Source organism: Leuciscus leuciscus, assembly GCF_965113295.1.
Source record: "Leuciscus leuciscus genome assembly, chromosome: 7".
In the NCBI taxonomy this organism is placed as follows: Eukaryota; Metazoa; Chordata; class Actinopteri; order Cypriniformes; family Leuciscidae; genus Leuciscus; species Leuciscus leuciscus.
In genome coordinates this window covers 17,809,741-17,831,882 of record NC_138731.1, presented here as the reverse complement: position 1 = coordinate 17,831,882, position 22,142 = coordinate 17,809,741, and the positions used below count along the sequence as shown (strand labels likewise).

Here is a 22,142-nt window from a genome sequence, read left to right as displayed (position 1 = left end):
TGGATTTCATTTTGCATAATAGTGACTGTAAAATATGTATTTTATGAGAATGGCATATATCAATCCACAAGTTGTCCTTTCAGGCTATGCTATTTTCATTCAGTTCTTCAATTAGGAATTAAGTCAGTTATGTTTAAAGAGAATGTAAACGAGAAAACGCGTGTAACAGTATAATGGATCCGTGAGGCAGGTCTTAAAGTGACGGGAGCCTAATATACCTGCTGCCAAATTATGAGATGATATTAAAAATATCTATATGGCAGTTTTTCGCCATGGTATCGATGTCAACATTGTGGTCAGTGAAAATGCTGAGTGGCTAGTAACTTTGGAAAACCACTAGCAACTTGGCTGATGAGCAAAAAAGTTAAAAGAATAGTGTTCTGTCTGAAGCATTTCTGTCTAATACAGTTTTAAAGCTTCATTGAATGAAGTCTGTCAAGAACATGTTGCACCGTTGAAATATGTTTGGCATGTTGATTGTGCAACTACACAGGTGTGTACAAGAAACATTCTTGTAATTATTGCTTTGTTTCTTACTCTTATGAGTTTATTTATCATATTTGTGCCATACCTTTTCATAAAAAAGACATTATATGTCACAACTGCTATAGTATTTAAAACATTTGAGTTTATATTTCACTGTTTTGTTTTACCGAAACAAGTTTGTCTCTTTTCGGTATGGCTTTGAAATGGGTACCATGCTTAACACATTGTCTAGATCATGGTAACAAAACACACACACACACACACACACACACACACACACACACACACGAGCGCACACGTTGTGTTTTCCTGTTTTATGGGGACTTTCCATATAATGATTTTTATACTGGACAAAGTGTATATTCTATCCCCTAAACCTTAACCTACCCATCACAGAAAACTTTCTGCATTTTTATATTTTCAAAAAACATCTTTTAGTCTGATTTATAAGCTGTTTTATTCATGGGGACCAAAAAATGTCCCCACACGGACAAAGATTTTGCATATTGCCATCTTTGCGTGCCAACGCTCATAACATAGGGTTTACCTGGGTGCACACACACACACGTTGTGTTTGTTTTTCCAGTCACATGCTCAGGGTTGCATGCTTATGGTTGAATGAGCTTTGTATAATAAGTTCAGACACGAAGTTTAAGTTTAACCAGACAAGAACCTTTATAACTATTTATAATATTCAATATAACTTGATATTTTAACAACATTTGTATGTGTGAGGTTGTTTTTCACGTACATTGTATAAACAGCAATGGGTGTTTGTGCTCCAGTAAGGTGTAATAACTGTACATCAAGTATGCAAAACAACAAAACCACAGAGCAAAAGTGCTCTCCTGTCCAAAATCATGTGTAGCTCACTCTTTACATCTGCAAAAGCACACGGAGCAGGATGAGTGCATAGTGCGTAGGTAAAGGAAATGGAAACCACAAGTATAAGAATGAACAGCACAAGTGACAGAAATAAGTGTTTAGTTGTGTGATTTACATGGTGACTGTGAGGATTAGACTGGATTAAGTTATATTTTGAAACCATTTTTTATCATACCTGGCTTGTGTTTAAGATGGATTGGCTATACCTGAGGAAGAAAGCTTTGTTCCTGGACGTGTTTGTTGTTTTCATCCTCCATGTGAACACTGATGCACAAGGTGAGTTCAAGGTGAGAATACTCTATTGAATCAGAATTTTAGTAAAAGTTTAACCAAATGTGGAGGTGCAGAAGGAATTTTTCAAATAAAAGTTGCAAGTGGAGTTGAAAACATAAGTTCAATAAATTCAAATATATTTCACAGTCCTAATGAGTATTTTAGGTGACATAACAAGCAAAAATGGTATGTTTAAAACCACGTTTTAGTTTAGATTTCCAGACACTTTTCATTTGTAGACATTATTGCAAAAAAAGATTTATGTTATCAAATTCTTGATAACATAAATCAGTGTAATTTTTCAGTGTAACAAATGCTTAAAAGCAAATGTTTTACTGTTGGACATTTATAGTCTGTTTGCTGAACTGCTGCATACAGCAAAGCAGTAAAGTGGAAAGTTTATGTTCATTTCCATAGCATTGTCTCTTTTTTTTTTAAAAACATGTAATTGTTTTATATTGTAACTTTATACTGTTGTTATTGTCTTCATACAATGAGGATAATGCTGCAATGTTTTATGTTTTAGGTCATGCCCCCATATGTCCTGTCTTTAAAGTTCAGAGAGGGGCTGTTCATAAAGTCTGTACAAACAAGCCTTTCAAGATCTCCTGCAATCTGAAGTTTTGTGATCATCAGACAAGCAATATTACCTGGACTAAAGACAACTTGAATGGATGGATTCCAGTGTCTGGAGGTCAAATGTCATCATCATCACAGAACTATTCAGCACCTGATCTGTTGACTTCATATTTAACTTTCACAAATATAACTAAGAATCATGACGGCCTCTACAGATGTGAACTAAAGTTACCAGAATCGACAACAGTTAGCCATTTTATTAATATTTCTGTCTCAGGTAACTATTTTCTATCAACTTTTTTATGTTAACAAATAAGATTATGTAAGGCTGTCAAAACCAGCTGTGGTAATTATATGAAACTTCAAATTCATTTTTATTTTAAACTAACAACTTAGTTTTGTTTTTTTCCACAGATGACAGCCTGGGAGATGAAAAATATTGCACTGGAAGTAAGAGCAGTTTCAATCTAATCACAGAGTGATGTACATGTTCTTCTTAAAAATGTTGATAAAACAAAACAAAAAAAACATTATGATTCAATTCAAGAAAAAATAAGTATTAGTACATGGATGAATTTGTGTAATATGCAACAGTTTTTGCTATTGAGATGACAGGAAAAGTCCCAGTTATCCTGAATGAACCATGGATGCGATTTGGATGCTCAGTCAGTTTAGAGTAAACATTACTTCTCCTTTTCTTTTCTTAGTAACAAGAGAAGGAGACAGTGACACAGACAACACTGATACCAGCTTTAATGCAAACCTATGGTGGATGCCTTATCTCTTTATCTGTATGGCTGTAGTGATTCCTGTTTTCATATTAATGCTCATCTTTATCCTGTGTATTAATGGATGTAAAAGTAAGTCATTTTGAGCTTTTGATTATTTTGAGATATTTAAGTTTTAGCATGATCCTGACTTTGTCCCTTTACTGATCACTGTCAGCTTTGAGAAGAAGGAAAACAAAGAAAGCGCAGGTTCAGGTACGTTTTTATAAATTACTCTGATTAATGTTGTGAAAATACTGTACCTTTTTAATTATTAAACAACCAGTCAGTGTGCCATTCAGAATTTTTTTTTCATGTATTTTTAATTCCAATTCAGTTTTTGACTGGAATTGCACAAGATGTGGAATTGTACCTTGATTTTGATTTTATGAATGTAGAATTACAGAATTAAATGAAAGGAAATTCATAAACTGCTATATGAAGTTAAGTCAAGTTTAATACAGTTAAGTCATAATGTTTTGTATAAATTACATGTTATCACACACTAAATTAATTTACACATGACATTAGCAACCAATGTTTGAAATGCCAGCATTTAGACATTTGTAATTAATCAAAATGTAATTGTATTTACTAAATTAACTTATTATTTTCTGTCGTTTCATTATTATTGGTCCAACAGTACACAATTCCCAATAATATTCTAATTAAACCTTCAAAATGAAGTCAAACAAAAGCAGCTTAAAAGATGGGAACCTTAAATGGGAATTTAGGAATTTAGGTAGATGGGAATTTTCTGTAATATTATGTTAACTGTGTTTAATATCTTTTAACCCATTTGTGCCCAAATTTTTCTGATTGGGTTCATGCATATAGTTGTGTTAATAGTGCCCTATGTGAACATGTTTTGTATTTATTTTCCCCAGGTTTTTTTTTTCTTTTTTTTTTTTCTTGAAAATTATATTTGAATGTGCGGCAAATGTTGAATGCACCCCCTCAATGTCAAATTTGAATAGGAGGAGAACATTTGCCATCTAACTCAAAATAACTACTTTCAACAGATCAATCTTTATTTATAAACAAATGTATTTAGTATAGTAGTATTAGAAATAGATTTACTATAATTTTTTTAATGTATATAAATACATTTTAAAAAAATGGTTTTAAACAAAAACAGCTTTTTATCTAAAATTCACTGTATAAAGACCCACATTTCTAACTTTCATTCATGGGGATAACATGGATAATTTGACATGGTTTAGTGTAAGATTTTTGCCCATGGAAAATGCAGTTTTAAAAGTAATAAATTATCACTTTAAAGGGATGGTTCGGAGTAAAATCAACCTAGGGTCCTTTGCACCATGACCTCGAGCCAAACACCCCCCTCATTTAAATAAACTCCTGATGTACTTACAAACTTTCTAAGGCATTAGAAAGTTTGTAAGTACATCAGGAGTTTATTTAAATAACACTTGCCTGATGGCTCATGCTATTGCTATTGTTTTATGAGTACAGAACCTATTTGTACTACTGTATAAGTTTGGTACCATTCTGGGCATTATTAGTGGGGTAATTTACGAGATACATCCAAGGATCCATTAGCGCCTGCACTAAGCCTGCATCCGGTTGATATCTCTAAATAAGCTCTAGCTCAACCAAGGGAAAAAAGGCTTCTGGGGGGGGGGGGGGGGGGGCTCGAGGGCTCGAGGTCATGGTGCAAAGGACCCTAGGTTGATTTTACTCCGAACCATCCCTTGAACCAGTAGATGGCTAACTGAAAGACATCTTTTCACAAGTTTTCCCAGTTGTATTCATTTCTACATATTATGAAATCACAATTATAACAATAAAAATTACTTTTGTCAAAGTTTAGCATTTTTTTGTCCTGAAAAAAAACAACAAAAATGTTTCAATCTCCCCTGTGAAGGCCTCCTTCTCCTTCCCTTATGTACAGATAAACCATCAAAATGATTCCAGTTTGCATGGATACGCAGAAGCGACTAAAAATTCTGTATTATGCAGGCCAGACAAGTAATTTGGTGAGGTCAATTTGTAAAGAAAGACTACAAATTACAAGAAAGACTACTGTAGTAGACATGAAAGAGGTAACGTTTTTGATTGTCACGTGATCATGGTGGGGGGGTCACGGGATTTTGTAGGAATGTGAATATTAGTCACCTGTTCACTGATTGAGATAGGTGGAGGGGGTGAGCAGGGACAATGTATTCTTTGTTGACCACTAAACTTTGTAACATCAAGAGACATCGGTCTGTGCAATAAAAAGTTTATTCTTCAACGATGTTTATTTTATGCGTCACAAGTGCATAAAGTCCCTGTCTTAGTCTCTCAGCGGTTTGATTATTGGATTGAGTAACTTAGCCGCTATAACTATAAATATATATTGCACCTTCACACATATACAGTATATTCAAATGCGCATACCTAGACTAAACACATGATGTGCATGTGCACGCCGTCACCATTTTCACGGATTCAAGTTTTGAAGATGACTGAAAACAGAAAACTTTTAATGTGTTCTATATGGAAGTAAAATAATGCCAAATGTTTTTGAAACAAAAAAGCCTGTTGAATTACACTACTTGGGGAAAAAAAATAGGCATTGCTTAACCATGCTTGCATTTTAATGCATTGTATTTTTAGGGCTTGCATTTTTATGGGCTGAAATTCAACAATATTTAAGCTGTGAATATTTCAATTCAAAACATTTCAAACACATTTTCATTATTAAAAATTCAATAATCCATATTCACCTTTCATATTTCACTTCCAAAATAGTAAAACTGTTTAAAAATACAACCTATAATATTCAACAGGCAATTTTCGGTCCATTTTATTTCGCTTTGCAAATTCGCTACCACAAATTCAGTGGTTCAAATTCAACAGTAAATTCAACATTGACATCCAGGAACTGCAGGAAAAGCTGTGTTTATGTTTCATTCAGTAACTTTATTGTTACTTTCCCTGTGTAGCCTACATGTTATCAGCTTTCTCTACATTGAACGGGATTAAATCGGTTTCCCCTTAATACGCTGATTTCACGCAGCCGTTATTTTGAAATCGAAAGCGAAACTCCGGTGGGAAGAAAACGTCTCAGGTTACGACTGTAACCTATGTTCCCTGAGAACAGGGAACGAGACACTACGTCAGAATGACGCTATGGGGAACGCCTCAGGCGTGACAGGTGTCTGAAATAAATATCAACTCACGTCAATCATGTTGACCGGCGACAGCCCGTGAATCATCAGCTTGATTGATTAACGCGCGACCTGGATGTATAAAGGGGAGCCTTGCACACATGACAACATCCTATCGTCTGAAGGGACTGTTGCAGGCAGGCCCCGAGGCATGGCAGGAAGACGTAGTGTCTCGTTCCCTGTTCTCAGGGAACATAGGTTACAGTCGTAACCTGAGACGTTCCCTTTCGAAAGGGAACTCTACACTACGTCAGAATGACGCTATGGGGAACGATATACCAACGCCACCATGCTAAGGGGAGTGCATGCCCTCAGGTCTGGGCTGTCAGTGACAGCATTCCCTACGGTCATCGCCCAAGCTAAGGGATACCACAGAAAATCTCACAGTTTTAAGGGAAGGTTTACCTGGGCCAGCTCAAAGGCCTAGGACCACAATTCAAACTAGAAAGGGTCCCTTCTAGGGAATGTGGCTAGGGGACCCGAGGGAACCCCAGCCAGTCACTATTCAGGGGAACGTGCCACCTGAAATGCCACCAGGCAGGCCTGACCTGGTGTCACTACATAAGACACTACAGTCTGGCCACTTCCTGTCTGTCCGAAGACAGAGCCTCTGGACACTTGCCTTAGAAAGGCATCCAACCCAAGGGACTGCGAAGCAGGCAGTGAACCACTCAGCCCGGATCTCAGAGACGGGACATCCTGGAGAGTATGACTCAGCATAGTGCTTTACAACCCTTGCCAGCGAGGGGAGTTTCTCTACTCGATCCATGGATCTACCCAGTGTTTGTGTTTCAAAACACTGAGGAGGCCTGTGAGGGCCTAAAGGGAGCTTACCTCCAGGAAGGCCTGGTAGGACCTCTAACCTGGCGACCACAACATGGGGGAGCTTGTATTCAACCACAATATGTGGGAGCTTACCTTCAGGAAGGCCGGTGAGGCCTCTGACCTGGCGACCACAGCATGTGGGAGCTCATATCAGGAAGGCCGGTGAGGCCTGTAACCTGGCGACCACAACATGTGGGAGCTCATATTCAGGAAAGCCGGAGAGGCCTGTAACCTGACAGTCACTGCTTCAGAAAGGCCTACCTGTAACCACATAATGTGGGAGATAGCTTGAAAGGGAGGCGCCTGTCGTAAGACATTGCGACAGAAGACGCATCTAGAGTGGGACCCAAGGTGAAGAACCGGAGTCTGAGCCACGTAAAAAAGGGAATGAAGCGGACAGCGCATAACCCTTACCATAAATATGAATTTTAGAAAGTACACGACACGAAAGTGTGTGTGCTTAGCCATTCCGAATCCAGGAAGGCCTGGTGAGGCCTGAAAACCTGGCTACCACAGTAGGTGGGAGCTCATATCAGGAAGGCCGGTCAGGCCTGTAACCTGGCGACCACAGCATGTGGGAGCTCATACTCAGGAAGGCCGATGAGGCCTGTAACCTGGCGACCACAGCATGTGGGAGCTCATTACTCAGGAAGGCCGATGAGGCCTGAAACCTGGTGACCACAACCTGTGGGAGCTTATTTTCAGAAAGGCCCTAGAACCGAAGTCTGGGCCACGTAAGAAAGGGAATTAAGCGTACAGCGCACAACCCTTACCATAATATGGATTGTAGAAAGTACATGAAAGAAAGTGCATGTACTTAGCCATTCTGAATCCAAGAAGGCCTGATGAGGCCTGTAACCTGGCGACCACAGCATGTGGGAGCTCATACTCGGGAAGGCCGGTGAGGCCTGTAACACGGTGACCACAGTGTGTGGGAGCTCATCAGAATGTGGAAGTTAGCTAGCGGAAGGCGTCTGTCGTAATATACGTGACGACAGGACGCAACTAGAGTGGGACCCGAGGTGAAAGACCAGGGTCTGAGCCACATAGGAAGGGACCAAAGCGTACAGCGCATGACCCTTACCATAAAATGGATTTTAGAAAGTACACAGGACGTTAGTCGTGTGACTTACCATAAGCATGGGTCTAAGAAAAATAGATGAAGTAAACGGTGCATGTACTTCATCACTCCATATTCAGGAAGGCCTAGTGAGGCCTATAACCTGACGACCACAGTAAGTGGGAGCTCATTCTCAGGAAGGCCCCTGAGGCCTGTGACCTGACGACCACAGACTGTGGGAGCTCGTATCCAGGAAGGCCGGTGAGGCCTGTAACCTGGCAACCACAGCATGTGGGAACCCATGATCAGGAAGGCCAGATGAGGCCTATAACCTGATGGACAATGCGTGGGAGCTCACATTCAGGAAGGCCTGACGAGGCCTGCAACCTGACATGTGGAAGCTCACAACCAGTGAGGCCTAAACCCTAGCGACCACAATGAGTGGGAGTTCACATTCAGGAAGGCCTGGAGAGGCCTGTAACCTGACATGTGAAAACTCATAACCAGGAAGGCCTTTAGGAAGCCTGAAGCCTGGCGACCACAGTATGTGGGAGCTCATACTCAGGAAGGCCTATGAGGCCTGAAACCTGGTGACCACAGTAAGTGGGAACTCACATTCAAGAAGGCCGGATGAGGCCTATAACCTGACATGAGGAAGCTCATAACTAGGAAGACCTGCGACCACGGTGTGTGGGAGCTCATACTCAGGAAGGCCTGTGAGGCCTAAAACCTGGCGACCACAGTAAGTGGGAGCTTGTTTACAGGAAGGCCGGAGAGGCCTGTAACCTGACAGCCACACAATGTGGGGCTACCTTCAGAAAGGCCTAACAAGGCCTGTAACCACAGAATGTGGGAGATAGCTTAAAAGGGAGGCGTCTGTCGTAAAACAGTGACAACAAGACGCATTTAGAGTGGGACTCGAGGTGAAGAACCGGAGTCTGAGCCACGTAAAAAAGGGAATGAAGCGGAAGCGCATTACCCTTACCATAAATATGGATTTTAGAAAGTAAACAAAACGAAAGTGCGTGTACTTATGCCAGTCCGAATCCAGGAAGGCCTGGTGAGGCCTCTAACCTGGCGACAACAGCATGTGGGAGCTCGTACTCAGGAAGGCCGGTGAGGCCTGTAACCTGGCAACCACAGCATGTGGGAACCCATGATCAGGAAGGCCAGATGAGGCCTATAACCTGATGGACAATGCGTGGGAGCTCACATTCAGGAAGGCCTGATGAGGCCTGCAACCTGACATGTGGAAGCTCACAACCAGTGAGGCCTAAACCCTAGCGACCACAGTGCGTGGGAGTTCACATTCAGGAAGGCCTGGAGAGGCCTGTAACCTGACATGTGAAAACTCATAACCAGGAAGGCCTTTAGGAAGCCTGAAGCCTGGTGACCACTGAATGTGGGAGCTTAACACTCAGGAAGGCCTGTGAGGCCTGAAACCTGGCGACCACAGTATGTGGGAGCTCATACTCAGGAAGGCCTGTGAGGCCTGTAACCTGGTGACCACAGTATGTGGGAGCTCATACTCAGGAAGGCCTATGAGGCCTGAAACCTGGTGACCACAGTAAGTGGGAACTCACATTCAAGAAGGCCGGATGAGGCCTATAACCTGACATGAGGAAGCTCATAACTAGGAAGACCTGCGACCACGGTGTGTGGGAGCTCATACTCAGGAAGGCCGGGTGAGGCCTGTAACCTGGCGGCCACAGTATGTGGAAGCTCACATTCAGGAAGGCCAGGTGAGGCCTGTAACCAGACATGTAGAAGCCCATCACCAGGAAGGCCGGTGAGGCCTGTAACCTGGCGACCACAGTATGTGGGAGCTCATAACCAGGAAGGCCTGGCGAGGCCTGTAACCTGGCGACCACTGTGTGTGGGAGCTCATATTCAGGAAGGCCGGTGAGGCCTGTAACCTGGTGACCACAGTATGCGGGAACTCACATTCAGGAAGGCCAGATGAGGCCTGTAACCTGACATGTGGAAGCTCATAACCAGGAAGGTCTGGTGAGGCCTATACCCTGGCGACTACAGTATGTGGGAGCTCATATTCAACCACAGTATGTGGGAGCTCATATTCAACCACAGAATGTGGGAGCTCATATTCAACCACAGTATGTGGGAGCTCATATTCAGGAAGGCCTGGTGAGGCCTCTGACCTGATAACCACAGTATGTGGGAGCTCATACTCAGGAAGGCCTAGTGAGGCCTATGACCTGATAACCACAGTATGTGGGAGCTCATATTCAAGAAGGCCTGGTGAGGCCTATAACTTGATAACCACAGTATGTGGGAGCTCATTCAACCACAGTATGTGGGAGCTCATACTCAGGAAGGCCTAGTGAGGCCTATGACCTGATAACCACAGTATGTGGGAGCTCATATTCAAGAAGGCCTGGTGAGGCCTATAACTTGATAACCACAGTATGTGGGAGCTCATTCAACCACAGTATGTGGGAGCTCATACTCAGGAAGGCCTAGTGAGGCCTATGACCTGATAACCACATTATATGGGAGCTATATTCAAGAAGGCCTGGAGAGGCCTATAACTTGATAACCACAGTATGTGGGAGCTCATATTCAGGAAGGCCTAGTGAGGCCTATAACCTGATAACCATAATATGTGGGAGCTCATTCAACCATAGTATGTGGAAGCTCATATTCAGGAAGGCCTAGTGAGGCCTATAACCTGATAACCACATTACTCCTTGACAGTCAATTCCTGGGAGCTCACCTCAGGGAGGCCCAAGCGCTGTCCGGTTGCAAAATGGGGACTGTCTGGTCAAGGAGGCCTGATAAGACCTACTACCTGACCATCGAAGAAATCTTTAGATTTACTCTCTTACCCACAACATTTTGCCCCAGACTCTAAAAAAGGAGACGTGGTCTGAAAAGAAACAGAAATATGTTAATTTCATATTTTACAAAAAGACCAGAATTACACCTGCTCTTTTTGTTCACTGCTCATCATTTTAATTCCTCAATTAAAATGCAGCCAAAAACACTGGATAACGCGATCTGGATGATAGGCTGAATTACTAAATATCTAACTTCTTAAAAGTCAGATAATATTCCATCATTTTAATTCATAGAATTAAATGCAGCCATAATCACCAGACAATACTGTTTTAACATGTATACGTTCTCGTAGTCTACACACTGCCTCGGCAAGCGCGAGAAACGAGCCGTTAAAATATATTTGGCTTTCATCCCTCGAGAAGAAAGTCAACAGGTGCGAGGTTGAAACATCCGACAGCGCACGGATTTTTTTTTTTTTTTTTTACGCGCGCCGAGATATTTCTTAATGAACACTGCCAGCACCCTCAGGAACTGACTGTGAACGCCTCGTACCCAAACAGTATTGTTTCACAGATCGCGCGCACCAAGGGGCTCAGATGCTGAACCCTCCTCCCTCGAGAAAAGGGTCCGACGAGAGCGGAGCATCTTTAAATGAAAAACGCTCACAGTTTGCACAAGAGGCTCTCGAGAGAGCCTCCCGCGCGCTTCAGCGATATTCTCAAAACAGACAAACAGTCCCTGAAGACGAAAAGATGTTGTCATGTGTGCAAGGCTCCCCTTTATACATCCAGGTCGCGCGTTAATCAATCAAGCTGATGATTCACGGGCTGTCGCCGGTCAACATGATTGACGTGAGTTGATATTTATTTCAGACACCTGTCACGCCTGAGGCGTTCCCCATAGCGTCATTCTGACGTAGTGTAGAGTTCCCTTTCGAAAGGGAACCGGAAGTGTCGCCTTTAATCACAGGAGAGTCTTGAATGTGATGGCGTATTGTTGTGTTTAATGTATAAAATGAGTTATTCTAAAACTGTACATACATTTCTTTCATACTTTAGACCATATAGGCTACAGTGAAATTCATTTATAAATAAAAATTATTTTTTATATATAATTCAGAAAGTAAAAAAAGAACTATATACATATCCTATATTGGATATTAACATCCAATAGTGTTAATCGCGGCAGCAGCTTCAGGTTGGTAGTTGTTTATCTTTACTTCCGGGGTTCTTCCCACCGGAGCCTCACTTTCGATTTCAAAATGGCAGCTGCGTGAAATCAGCATATACCTCATCATACTCAAGGATTCCCCTTCCGTCGGGACAAAACGCTATATATAAGTATGCCTACGTGTACTGCATTAGATTAAACTGGGAAGAGTCATAGCACTTGTATATTGTTGTCCTCCGTTAGTTTAACTGTAAGTCGCTTTGGATAAAAGCATCTGCTAAATGTCTAAATGTAGTCTAAATGTAAATTGGCTTGACATTGGACATTCGCACATTTAGGGACCGTCTCTAAAGTTGCATACAACATTGGCATACACGTTTATAATCTAACTTCAATAGCAAACTTCAATTTATTTGAATAAATATCAAAAATCTAAAGGGTGCACATAATGCCTGACACTACATGAACACTTTACAGTTGGTTTTGTGACTGTAAGTCGTTCTATTCAAATGCTATTGAAGTTAGAAACGTGAATACCAAAGTCGAATACACTTTAGAGACGGTCCCTAAATGTGCGAATGTCCAAAGTCAAGCCAACTTTATGCCAGTCTATCACAGGGAAACGCTCAGCATTAAACTTTGCGCGTTAAGTTCATATTCTGAGTCCATCTGCTTGCCTGCGAGTTTGGTTTTTAATATCACTGTATTAGTACATTAAGCTACGTTAAGCGTTTTATGTCCAGAAGGGGAATCCTGAAGTATTGAGGGAAACCCTATATCCTACTGCATGCAGCACATTGCCACAATATAAAGTTAAGGCAACTAAACAACCAAGAGAAATATATGTCAACCTCAAAATGTAACATTGGATCTGTACATCCGCATCGGGGAATAACATTATAATCTTGTTCACGGTAGAGAAAGATGCATGTAGGCTACACAGGAAAAGTAACCGTGAAGACACTGAATTTAACATAAAACAGTCGTCAAAATAATCACAAATACACTTACATTGCTGTAAATTAGTTTTATGAATGAATGGCTTGCTCTAACTGTTGTTGGTCTTCGTCAACAACACACGCGTTTGCACCCCCTGCTGGTGAGGTGGACTAACAGCAGATGGAGAGTATGCTCGACAATCTACTGCTTTTCCTGCAGTTCCTGGATGTCAACATAGAATTTTCTGTCAAATTTGAACCACTGAATTTGTGGAAGCGAATTTGCAAAGCGAAATAAAATGGACCAAAAATTGCCTGTTGAATATTGTAGGTTGTTTTTTTAAACAGTTTAACTATTTTGGAAGTGAAATATGAAAGGGGAATATGGATTATTGAATTTTTAATAATGAAAATGTGTTTGAAATGTTTTGAATTGAAATATTCACAGCTTAAATATTCAACCATGCTGAATTTCAGCCCATAAAAATGTAAGCCCTAAAAATACAATGCATTAAAATGCAACCATGGTTAATGCAATGCATATGTTTTTCAAGTAGTGCAATTCAACAGGCTTTTTTGTTTCAAAAACATTTGGCATTATTTTACTTCCATTGTTCTGGCCATTCATTTGCACGACAACAGTGTTTGGTGGCTCAAGAACGCAAACTTTGAAATAGGTTCCAAGGTGCAAGTTTAAAGGACAAGTTCGGTATTTTACACTTAAAGCCCTGTTTTCAGATCGTTTCTGATGAAATACAATGGTTAAGATTGAAATTTGGACAAATGCTGCTGGCCCGAGAATTTTCGGTTTCTGTGGTAGCACCCCCCCACCTCCACAATGTGATATGCTCACACAAAAATCGCTGCAAAAGATGCTTTCCAACAGGTTTTATCGTAGTTTTTGTCCAACTCCATTGACTTGTATTGGATGAAAAACTACGATAAAACCTGTCCAATTTGTCCAAATTTCAATCTTAACCATTGTATTTCATCAGAAACGATCTGAAAACAGGGCTTTAAGTGTAAAATACCGAACTCGTCCTTTAAAAAAAAAATTGGAAAAGCATTTCACAGTAAACGTTTTCTGTTTTCAGCTAGAACGGTGTCGTGTTAGCGGCCCCTGAGTTAATAACTAATGATCTTTGCAACGGAAGTGAATCAATCAAAACTAACTTTAGCTGGACAATATCTTTATTCTAGAGCTGCTGTAAAGCCAAAACAATCTCTGTTACTTTAATTTCCTATTATCACTGTAAAGCTGCTTTGAAACAATCTATATTGTTAAAAGTGCTAAATGAAGGTGACGACTTACCTTATTGGAATTAATACATGATGAGTCATTCAATTAATAGCAATTCACATATTACTTAATCTATTAATCATATAGACTCTTTATTAGTTGCTGTGCTGATTCAGTAATCATAAATTAATGGTTTAGTTATATCTGTGCATGAATTAATGCATATTTAGTGCACCCGTATTGTAAAGTGTTACCACTATTTAATTCTTAAATAATGATTTTTGCACAACCATATGCACTTTGTTAATGATTGTCCTGTTATGTTTGCAGTATACAGCAACAACTGTCTTGTCGTCGCCGAGCCCCAGAGTTCTGAAGCATGATGAATTTGTCTGTGTCCAGTACTCAGAAGAAAGACATCAGCACTCTCATGACAGCAACACATGCAGTTCAACATCACCACCTGTACAGTCTACATCACATCTGTCAGATTGCGGGGGTGATGATTGTTTGTCCAACAGGAGAGATAACAGATCAAGCCAGGTTGTATATGCATCTCTGAATCACCTCACACCAACACCATCATCTACTGCACCCCGTCAGACAAGAGAGGAGTTTTCAGAGTATGCATCAATCCGGGTCTCCTGATATCACCTCTGTGGGTTATACAACCAGACAAAGTTAAGCAGCATTTTCAAGTTTTGTGAAGCTGTACAGTACTGTCTGGCTAACAGGAAGCAGGAGATGTGTGCATGTTTTCACACCACACGGTACAAATCATCACATGACGTTACTTTCCTCGTTACATCACGGAAAATTGGAGTTCAGTGTGGTTTCTGAGTGAAACTCACACCACTTATCATAGGTGTCTAATGCAACACATCCATATCCTGTCTTCAAGACTTGTTACATTCTAAGCACTAAAATGAAAAAGTTAATACATGTAACAGCTATGTTTGTTACATAATTGATTCTCTGTTGTTGAAAATATGTTGTATTTTAGTAATTTCCAGTTGTTCTGTCAGCTCGTGATTTAAAATACACTTAGTTAATAGTTGTTTTACATTATTTTTTTATTTTTTTTAAATGTCATTAACATTGTTTTTATTAGTCATTTATTTCATACTAGGATAGTTTATGATTATAATTTATCAGAACAGTTTTAAAAATGGACCCACTTTACCTGATGCTAATAATAATAATAATAATAATTTATTACATTTAAATATAGTGTTTCTTTCAGCACTCAAAAAAAAAAAAAAAAAAAAAAAAACTTTTGTCCCCCTTTCCACTAAAAAATCCCCTTTGTCCCCTTTCTTTCCCCCTTCTGTCTGCTACTGCCCTACTTACAAAATGATTTAGACCCTTTTGGCAATTATTAATAACCAGTATCAGGTTGCGCAGACTTCTTAGACAACAAGTTAATCATCTACTTTTCTTCTTTAGGACTGGTCTTAGTCAGTTACATAAAACTATATAGATTGGTCTAAAAGAAATCAGAAAAGTAAAACAGTTGGTCAGACTAGTTCTTAACACACAGTCTTAACAAAGTTGCTGTGTTTATTCAACTGGCCCCATAGATGGAGCCATTGCTCTAAAGTCACAAAAATTAAGCAGTTTGAAGAAACATATTGACCTGATACTGATGGCTTACAGTATTTTTCCATTGTTGAAACAAAACTATGTTCATACATGGCTGACTGGTTGATTGAATACTTTATAAGATAAGTCACAAGGAAACATATTGAAGTGACTTAAGGCCCATTTGCACCAAGAATAATAACTATAAAAAATAACTATAACAATAACTTTAGTGCCATCCAAACCTAAACATTCTGTTTATTATGCAGCTCTTTAAATCAGGATGGATTCTGATTGGCTGTCAATGTGTTTATCAATCATCAGCTGGAAAACATTTGTTTTAAAGGGATTCAATGATATCGTTTCTCTGTGCTTTTATCGTTATAGTCGTGTTCTGAACTAAATTTTTTATACGTTATACTGTCGTTCTTCTTCACCTTTACCATTAATGTACTTACTGTACATCCTGTTGGATTGCTCACAAGGCTATGACCAATATTTTCTGTATTGGGGTAACATGTCTGCTGAATATATATGTGTATATAAATGGAAAATAAAGGGAGAAATTTGAAGTGTTGTTTATACTTGATTACCTCCTTAGCCAAAGGTAATCATTTTTTTTTTACAAACCTCCAAATAAATTGCATGTACACATAAAAGAGGCTAAACCTTGGAATCTGTATAGACCATCCATTCTTTATACATCAGTGGGGGAAAGGCCTATACCTGAGTCACATTGCCAAGCATTTATAGAGAAAGAAAAGCCAGGACGGGAAGCGTGCTTTTTGCTTTAGATTGGATCAGCAGAGTAACTGACACATAAAAAGAATTTAGATTCTACATACAAAGAATTCAAAAAAAAAAAAAAAAAAAAACTTTCACATATGAGACTGCTGGAGTCACACATGACAAGTATAGATGGTTGGATTTGCTTTATGTATTCTTTAAGTGCAATAACTGCATGAAGTAAAAAAGAAAAAAAAAAGGACACCACAGACCAAGAAATGTTCTCCTGTCCAAAGTCATGTGAAGCTCACTGTGCAAAAGCACACACAACAGGATGAGTGCATGTTACGAAAAGGAAATGGAAACCACAAGTATAAAAATAAACAGACCAGTGACAGAAATAAATGTTTAGTTGTGTGACTGTGAGGATTAGACTGGATTCATTTATATTTTGGAGACCATTTATGTCATACCTGGCTTGTGTTTAAGATGGATTGGCTATTCCTGAGGAAGAAAGCTTTGTTCCTGGACGTGTTTGTAGTTTTCATCCTCCATGTGAACACTGATGCACAAGGTGAGTTCATATTCATATGTCCAAGAAAAAATCCACTATTGATGCTGTGATTTTCGCAGACTAATTTGGGCTCATGAACGTTCTATTGAATTTACTTTTAGTAAAAGTGGAGCCAACTAGCATCACGGCTGTAAAGTTTATGATGAAACTGAATCATATCTGTGTTCTTTTGTCATTGTCTCTCTACATTTGCTGCAATGTTTTATGTTTTAGGTCATGCCCCCATATGTCCTGTCTTTAAAGTTCAGAGAGGGGCTGTTCATAAAGTCTGTACAAACAAGCCTTTCAAGATCTCCTGCAATCTGAAGTTTTGTGATCATCAGACAAGCAATATTACCTGGACTAAAGAAAACTCGAAAGGATGGATTCCAGTGTCTGGAGGTCAAATGTCATCATCATCACAGAACTATTCAGCACCTGATCTGTTGACTTCATATTTAACTTTCACAAATATAACTAAGAATCATGACGGCCGTTACAGATGTAACCTAAAGTTACCAGAATCGACAACAGTTAGCCATTTTATTAATATTTCTGTCTCAGGTAACTATTTTCTATCAACCTTTTTATGTTAACAAATAAAAACCAGCTGTGGTAATTATATGAAACTTCACATTTATTTTAATTTTAAACTAACAAATTAGTTTTGTTTTTCCCTCAGATGACAGCCTGGGAGATGAAAAGTATTGCACTGGAAGTAAGAGCAGTTTCAATCTAATCACAGAGTGATGTGCGAAATGTTCCACTTTTCTATGCTTTTCTATGATTCAGTAAAAAAAAAATACTATATATAATTGTATTATATACATTTGGTTGATGCTCCAACCTTGGACATTGCTTCTCCTTTTAGAAAAGAATGTGGATGCTTTTTATTTGATTTTTTTAGTGACAACAGAAAGAGACACAGATACCACCTCTGATTCAAACCGATTGCGATTTGGATGCTCAGTCAGTTTAGAGTAAACATTACTTCTCCTTTTCTTTTCTTAGTAACAAGAGAAGGAGACAGTGACACAGACAACACTGATACCAGCTTTAATGCAAACCTATGGTGGATGCCGTATCTCTTTATCTGTGGTGTAGTGATTCTGCTTCTCATTGTAATGCTCACCTCTATCCTGTGTGTTATTGGATTTAAAAGTAAGTCATTTTGTCATTTTCATAATTTTGAGATATTTAAGTTTTGGCATGATCCTGACTTTCTCCCATTATGATCACTGTCAGCTTTGAGAAGAAAGAAAACACAGAAAGCGCAAGTTCAAGTACGTTTTTATAAATTACTCTGATTAATGTTGTGAACATAATACCTTTTTAATTCTTAAACTACTAGCTGGTATGTCACTCAGAACTAAATTGAAAGCCTTTTAAATTCAAGTCAGTAAACAGGCTAAATTATGAAGAAATGAAGAAAGTTTTAAAATGGAATGAAATTCATCACTGATAAAAAATAATTCTGTGTTGTAGTAAATACTACAGAAAAAAAAAAGAAGTCATTTTTACCTCCATAAATTAGTTCGGGCAATAAAAGAAATAAATAAAAGTAAATTCTATATTGGTACTCATTTTAAGATTGTAGAAATTAAAGCGTATATCGTTATAAAATTAAGAATAATCCCATTCCCATCATGCACTAGGGATTATGAATAATTAATTAGGTTGCATTTTTCACTGTTTTCCAGCTGTATTTACACTGTTTTATCATTGCTTTTGTTATTAGGTTTAGTAACTTTTTTTGTGACATCCGGAGTTCATTTTCTACTCAAAATGACACATTCATACTAAAAAAGAATCCAACGAATGTGACCATTATTGTGTATTGTGTACCAAGTATTGAGATCTCTGTGTTCGAGTACCACATTACTTTTAAATTGTAGATGTACTGTATTATTCAATTAAGCATACACTTTAAATGAATGACTTAATTCAGTTATATTGTTTGAATAAAATGTACTTGAAACATATTATTGCAAAGTGAACTTAAGTAGAAAGTACTCAAAGAACTTTATCTGGCCAAGTTAAAGTAACTTATTTTCTTTGTAAATTTACTAGTTAAGTAGATTTTATCTAATTCCATCTGTGAAATTTGATTAAAAATTGGCATGCAAAAACTTGCAAAAGACAAAAATGTCTTATTGTTTGTTTTTTTTCCCAGTGATGTTAAAATGTCCACAGTTACGTAGATGTAAATACAATTGATTTCCAGAACATAGAGTTATATGCACTCTAATTGAACTTAGGATATCGCTCACAAACTAATTATAAAATAAATATATAAAATAATTATATTAGTGCAAAGAGTGTTACTCATAAATGTTATCATACACATGAACATTATCAATGTATCTCATATCTATGGGGTGTGAGTCTTTAAAATAGTATTAAACAAAAGTGGCTTACAAGATGCGAACGTTCAACCAGCACCGTTTTTATTGTCTTTTTATTTATTTATTTTTTATTACAATTTCGAAAATTCCTAAAATTCTCTAACTCATAAACTGTTAATGAGCCCATTTTTAAATTCTTAACTTATTGTTCTGTTGTGTTTACAGCATTCAGGTCTTCTGAAGTGTGATGAATTTGTCTGTGTGCAGTACACAGAAGAAACACTGACCACAACACATCCTGCTTTACCACCTGAACTGTCTACACTTATATGCATCTCTGAGAAGCATGTTCAGGTTGTATGTTCATCTCTGCTTCACTTCACATCAGCACAATCATCAGCACACCATCAGGAAAGTTATCAATAAGAACATTTTTAAAATATGTTCCCCTTGACACAAAGCTTTATGTAGCTTTGTACAATGTATATGTTTAGTATAGTTGATTATCCAGTGATCATTTAGAAACATTTATTTTTTCAAAAAGTGTTGTGTTCTTTTAGAGGCTCATATGTAATACCCTGCCAATGCATCAGGGTCCGTTTTGAGCCAGAAGAGCGACGTACTTCTTCTTTTTTTATTTTTTTTTTTATAGTTTTTAGTACGAAAATGTAACTTTGGACATGTGATGAGACTGTCAAAATACACATCATAAGTACACAAATTCACATTTAAAAGCATTTCATATTATTGTTTTATAAGCTTAAGTTCCACAGGGTTTAAACAGACACCTACAAGGGCTCGATGATGGCAATGACCGTCGGCCTTCCTGTAGCTCAAACAGTAGTAGAGCGTTGGCACTTGCAACGCTAAGGTCATGGGTTCCATTCCCAGGGAAAGCAAGAACTGAGAACTGATAAGAATGTAAAATGAGTACCTTGAAATGCAATGTAAGTCACTTTGGATAAAAACGTCTGCCAAATGCATAAATGTAAATATTATGAACCATTTATATTAACCAGTAGATGGAGCCATACCTCTAAATATTGCTCTAGTCTACCAAAAATAATCAGTACACATGACTGGAATTCACATAAGTGTACTCTATACAATTTTGTTTAGTTTTTGCCTATGTTTCTGAGTAATAAGCATAAGGGAACATAGTGAAGTGACTTATTCTGTGTGAATGTACTATTGTGTAGATGTATTGCCACATCCTGTCATTTTGATTTCAAGGTTATACATACATAGCTAATATTTTCTGTAGTTGTTTAATACCATGGCTCAAAAATTACTCAGGGATTAGATGACATTAAGTTAAAAAGAATCCTCATAAGATTAATATTACAAATACTAAAAGTCACATCATGGCAGTAACAACAGTCAGATTGTCACGATCACCAGCTGGAGTGCCCTTGAGAGCCACCAGAGGGCACTCCATCACTGACTTTGCCATTCCATCAAAGACTTCATTCAAAATACAAAATTATAATCATAAAGGTTGGAATCCACTAGGTTGGAATACACAACTTTGAAAAGCTTTGAAAAAAATCTGTTTTGTATAAAGGCTGTATTGTATCTAAATAAAGGTGAATTGATTTGACTTGAGCCTAATGTAGATTTTTGCCTTTATTTACAGTCTAGAGGAGTCAACACTATAGTTGCCGAAAGTCAGAGCAGGTCTACAGATTCTGGGTAGTCATTGTTCTGCTTTTTGCCAACTAGTGTTAACTCTTCTCCTGTTCAGATTTTAAAAGTTGTGTAGTGTCTTCCGGCCTTAAACCTCACATGTCTCAGACTAGAGGAGGCCAGCGGAGTCACAAGGCCAAAACAAATAAGTGTCAAATGAAGCAGAATCTGGGCTGTTAGTCACACAGAACAACCCACAATCTTCTTATCCTCTCTCTGTAATATCAAAAAACAAACTCCTGTCTGTTTTCACAACAGAACAAAGCTGGTATCAGCAGCCTGACGTGAGAACACAAGGGGCAGGTTTAGATCTATTAATCTGGAACTCTTCAGTGTGAAAAGAGTTTAATTTGGAAAGATCACAAGTACTGAAACACATTTTTCCTGGAATATTGTCAAAATGTATGACGCACTGTGAGGAACCAAAATTATGCCTATTCATTAAACTGGCATCCCATTTACTAATATGAATTTACTAGAAACTTTTTTCTTTTTATGATTTTTGGCATTGCTAGCTAAATGCTTTACCAGCTATAACGTTTTTTAAAAAGCTCCAGGCATATTTTGTGTAATTTTTTTTTAATCAACATTTGATTTACACAACAGGAAAGAAAACTGTTTTCCCATCCCACGTGTACCAAGAATGTGGAAAACTGAATATTCCATAAATAAAAAATAAAAAAACTGCATCTACTGGACATTATTTTTCTCTTTCATGTGTTGACCACCAAAACCACCATTAAATAGGCGCTGATGTGATGAAATAGACACTCTTTGAAAAACAGTAGTCAACATTTGAAGTGGATCAAAACCTTTCATCAAAGTTATACATGAATTTTGAACAATACCCGTTCTTGTCTTAGGACAACTTTGATGAACTTTTTTGATCCACTTCAAATGTTGACTATGTCAACTTAATACAGCGATGATATTCATTTCAAGAGATCATAAAAATAAATAAAAATAAAAATAAAAAATCTTCTGTTGCCCTTCCAAAGCAGCAATGCTAATAGACTGAAACTCCACAACTCCACAAAGTAATTTAATATCATA

General features: G+C 38.3%; 1 protein-coding gene across 3 annotated transcripts; it reads left to right on the top strand.

The window, feature by feature from the left end:
• Positions 1–1,360: 1,360 nt before the first annotated feature.
• LOC309503151 (uncharacterized protein) lies at positions 1,361–21,008 on the top strand. 3 transcript variants are annotated; one of them, XM_082175870.1, is made up of 11 exons: positions 1,361–1,658; positions 2,171–2,500; positions 2,638–2,673; positions 2,931–3,083; positions 3,169–3,206; positions 14,529–17,079; positions 17,293–17,622; positions 17,741–17,776; positions 18,070–18,219; positions 18,304–18,341; positions 19,629–21,008. In XM_082175870.1, the coding sequence occupies exons 6-11, from the start codon at positions 16,995–16,997 to the stop codon at positions 19,827–19,829; spliced, it is 840 nt and encodes a 279-aa protein (XP_082031996.1). In that variant the 5' UTR covers positions 1,361–1,658; positions 2,171–2,500; positions 2,638–2,673; positions 2,931–3,083; positions 3,169–3,206; positions 14,529–16,994; the 3' UTR covers positions 19,830–21,008. The 3 variants fall into 3 exon arrangements, with proteins under 3 accessions (XP_082031996.1, XP_082031995.1, XP_082031994.1); XM_082175869.1 differs by having other exon boundaries at positions 1,362–1,647; XM_082175868.1 differs by lacking the exons at positions 17,293–17,622; positions 17,741–17,776; positions 18,070–18,219; positions 18,304–18,341; positions 19,629–21,008 and having other exon boundaries at positions 1,367–1,647; positions 14,529–16,767.
• Positions 21,009–22,142: the final 1,134 nt, after the last annotated feature.

Excerpts from the sequence above, each read along its gene's own strand:
- LOC309503151 (XM_082175868.1), top strand. The coding sequence starts at position 1,563 with ATGGATTGGCTATACCTGAGGAAGAAAGCTTTGTTCCTGGACGTGTTT. Across the intron at positions 2,674-2,930 it reads TGAAAAATATTGCACTGGAA|TAACAAGAGAAGGAGACAGT; the intron begins GTAAGAGCAGTT and ends TTCTTTTCTTAG. Across the intron at positions 3,084-3,168 it reads GTGTATTAATGGATGTAAAA|CTTTGAGAAGAAGGAAAACA; the intron begins GTAAGTCATTTT and ends GATCACTGTCAG.